This window comes from Gossypium raimondii, chromosome 8 (assembly GCF_025698545.1).
Source record: "Gossypium raimondii isolate GPD5lz chromosome 8, ASM2569854v1, whole genome shotgun sequence".
NCBI lineage: Eukaryota > Viridiplantae > Streptophyta > Magnoliopsida > Malvales > Malvaceae > Gossypium > Gossypium raimondii.
In genome coordinates, this window is record NC_068572.1 from 47,260,968 (window position 1) to 47,264,538 (window position 3,571).

Genomic DNA, 3,571 nt, shown 5'->3' on the forward strand with positions numbered 1-3,571 from the left:
TAGGAAATGGAAAGGCCATTGAATGGATCATTGGAAATGAAAACCAGAAACCCTCCAATGACAAAACTCTTGTCCTCATTAAATTCCAAGCAAAACAAAATTTAACTTGCTCAAAACAATGAATGACACAAATAAAGTTACTGCACCTCTTCATCACTCACTCTCTCGACCTCTGAACTCCAACCCAGCGTGCATAATCTACCCACCTGTTCAGACATTATAAGCAATTCTTAGAGATTTTCAGTGTCAAACACCAAATATATACAAGCATTTAAGACTTGAACCGATGTGGTATATCTTACATCAAAGATCCCAAGAAAGTGTTCCCGGTTCGAACAGCAAAGCAGATTGCACTCAAAATGAACTTGTGATGGTGCAGTAAGGGCTCCAGTATGCGTTGTTCAATAACTCCAGCAATTATTTGGTACCTATGTTTAATCAAAGTAAGCATATGTTGTATCATCATGTGTTCGATGTATATAATACAGAACTTATGGACTTGTGATGAAGATGATGATTACCTTAGGTTGCTAGATATTGACATGTATACACCATACTGGACACTTGTTGAAAATATGGGCACGTCTTCTGCTTTTTCAGCAAAAGATTTATCAAAAACCTTTCGTGCATTGATCAATGTATTTGTGACTCCTACACCAACCTGAAAGAAGAATGATGTAAGTTTGCATGATGGAACCCAAATGGGAATTTTTTTGTTTTGATTCTTTAGATTGTGTTTTTTTTAAGAATCAATTGTAAACATTAGAATTTGACTTTATTTGAGGTATGACCTCTAATTATTTTGACTATTACTTATCATTCTAGAAAATTTACTTGTTCTGACTTAAGCATAAAAGAAAGTACTGGAATTTCAATTCTAACACCTCTTAATTGACCTTTGTTTTGCATATATGCATATAAGCTCACTCGCTCGCAACCCAGCTAAACTAGAGAGACATCAACAAGCACTTTTGTATCCCAATAACAATCCTTTCTCAATATAATATATAGTCAATATAAAATTCGTGATTCCTCTTTAATAGCATGAAGGTCCATTATTTTCGGTGGCACATTGCTATTATCCAAAAACAGCTCTGTAACTAAAGGTTATGGTAAACAATCTACTCCAACTTGTAAGGTAATGTAACTCATAGTTTTATTCTAATATATTTAAAAAGGTGCAAACATTTATAATTAACACCTTGTCGATGCAAAGCCTGATAATAGTAGCAGACCTTAGGGTTTATATATACTAACCAGGGATGCACCGCTTCCAACACCAAAGAGTTTGGCTCCATTACGCTGCATTTGAAGATCATGATAAGTTTTACAACATGTAGAAATTAATAAAATAATGGAGTTGGTCCACAGTAAAGTTTATAAATATATACCAGTATTGCACCAAATCTCTGTAAAAATGAGTAAGATGTGCCTGCCAAAGCCACCTACATTTGAAGTGAAGATTCTCAAGATAAGATAAAACAATATGTGTGGCTTACATAGCACTAATAGATAAAAGAAACTTAAAACACACGTCAAAACAAATATAGTGAATAACCTGGAAAGCATTGTCGGGACAGTTGTAAAAGAACTTAGAAATAGGTCCGGCACTGAGTGCTATAGGTGGTCGGAGCGAAACCGTCGGAGCCGGAAGCCACACTAGCATGAAATCTGCAACTAGTGCCATCACCTGAAATCATGGAAATCAATCTTGTGTTACTAATGGAATTATACTATTCAACTTTGTTCATTATTATTATTTTCATGCAGTCATACCACATCAGCAAAAACAAAATCCAGTTCTTTCCTGAACTTTTCTCTGCGCTTTTCCAACTCTGCTGCGCTCTGAAAAAGTCGCCAACCAATAAGAGAAAATCCCAGAAAGTAATTGAAAAGAAAAAAAAAAAAAAAAAAAAGGGGTCAAACTCAAAAATTATGGATAGTTTGGACTTTGGCTATGAATCTTGGATCCTAAGGGCAATCATTTGGAGGAGAAAAAAGGGGAAAAATATCATTGCTGTAGTGAAAAATATAATGTTGCCAACCTTGGTGAAAATCCCAACGCCGCACTCGATGCCAACCTTAGTCAAAAACAAATCATCAGCAAGCAACCGTTCCTTAAACCCTCCGAAATTAAGCAACCAGCTGAATACAGGCGACTTCTCCAACTCAAAGTACCTATGAACAATGGATCCCGGTAACCTCCCTGCCTCGATTGCCGCCGCTACGTCCTTGGGCAAACTCTCAAACGTCCTCCCTGCCTGTATATATATACATCACATTTCGCACGTAAAAAGCATAATTATGTATATGGAACAGTGTATATAAATAGTTGTGTATGTACATCTGCGAGAGCCAGGATTGCTTCGGATCTATTGCGTGACCTCTCCTGATCGTCATGACCGTCATGTCCTCCTCCGCCACCTCCAGTTCCACGGCCGCCAGTTCCGCCAATCCCGCCGTTTCCTGAGGAGAAAACTATGGTGGAGGGGTTGAGTTTATTGCGGGTACTTGGGGAGACAGCCTTCAATGAATGAGAGTAGTGAGTGAAGAGGGTGCTAATGCTGGCGGTGCTGACACGGCAGGAAGTGATGGAGAAGCTCTGCTGTCTATGGTGGTGAGCGTGGAAATGGGAAGGCGATTGGAGAAAGTAGGAGCGGGTGGAAAAGGTAACGGTCGCCATTGAAATGGACAGCAAAGAGGGTGGACAGTAAGGCAAGGCCAAAAGAGAGGTTTTATTGTTTGTTTGCTGACTCTGGCTTTAGAGATATGAGAGAGGGCAGAGAAAGTGGGAGGGGAAGCTGAAGGGTTGCTTGCTTGCTTGTGTTTCATCTGAGGTGGAGATACAATGATGCAATGCAAAGACTACGCTTGACTTTGTTCTCACTCTTCTAAACTACACGCGCCATCTCACGCACCCTCCCTGCCATACCATAACCGTTGATTTTTATTATCATCATTACCTTATAGTAAAAGGTCTCTCCTGCATTACCAAAATCTATTTGTCACCGATAGTGTTAATATCACATTTCAACTCAACGCTACTTACTTCAAATTCCCTTACAAATCAATTTACCGTCTTTTCAGTTCTGCTTTATGTATTTAAAATTAGATCAGTGGTGGTGGTTCAAGACTTCCCCAAGTTGAGACAGCCTTGCCTTGGGAGATCAAGCTTTTGGTGCATGCGTATGCATTCTTCCATTTTTGCAAAACATTGCGCTTTCTCGTTCAAATAATATATAATCTTTCTGGTTTATCATCGGTTGATGATGAACCTCATATATGAATGTTATTGGGTGCTTGTATCAACTATAATTTTATTTTACTAAGTAAAGTAAAAAAATTATAACATCATAAGTCAAGTACTTTTAAAAGGGAATTTTTTTTACATGAATATGTTTTAAAATAATTACTATAAATTTAAACCTGTAATTAGACGGACAATTAATAACTCTTGGATTTCTTTAAAATAAGCGTAAAATTTTCCTTCACTTTGTCACAAATAAATCATGTGAGTGACTAAAATAACTAATGTAATTAGTTTATAGCTTACCAATGACTAAAACATGTG

The 3,571-nt window shown here is 37.6% G+C and overlaps 1 protein-coding gene across 1 annotated transcript; it reads right to left on the reverse strand.

The window, feature by feature from the left end:
* On the reverse strand, positions 1–2,846 carry LOC105791751 (hypothetical protein). Its single transcript, XM_012619965.2, has 9 exons — positions 2,345–2,846; positions 2,046–2,261; positions 1,777–1,845; positions 1,559–1,690; positions 1,392–1,445; positions 1,258–1,302; positions 522–661; positions 303–428; positions 1–206 (listed from the first exon to the last, which is right to left on the reverse strand). The coding sequence occupies exons 1-9, from the start codon at positions 2,681–2,683 to the stop codon at positions 158–160; spliced, it is 1,170 nt and encodes a 389-aa protein (XP_012475419.1). The 5' UTR covers positions 2,684–2,846; the 3' UTR covers positions 1–157.
* Between the last annotated feature and the right edge of the window lie 725 nt (positions 2,847–3,571).

What these genes read in the sequence shown, in the direction of transcription:
- LOC105791751 (XM_012619965.2), bottom strand. Translation starts at nt 2,683, where the DNA reads ATGGCGACCGTTACCTTTTCCACCCGCTCCTACTTTCTCCAATCGCCT. An exon ending in GCGTTGGGATTTTCACCAAG is followed by an intron (nt 1,846 to 2,045) that starts GTTGGCAACATT and finishes CGACTTTTTCAG; the next exon opens with AGCGCAGCAGAGTTGGAAAA. An exon ending in ATTTTGTTTTTGCTGATGTG is followed by an intron (nt 1,691 to 1,776) that starts GTATGACTGCAT and finishes CCATGATTTCAG; the next exon opens with GTGATGGCACTAGTTGCAGA.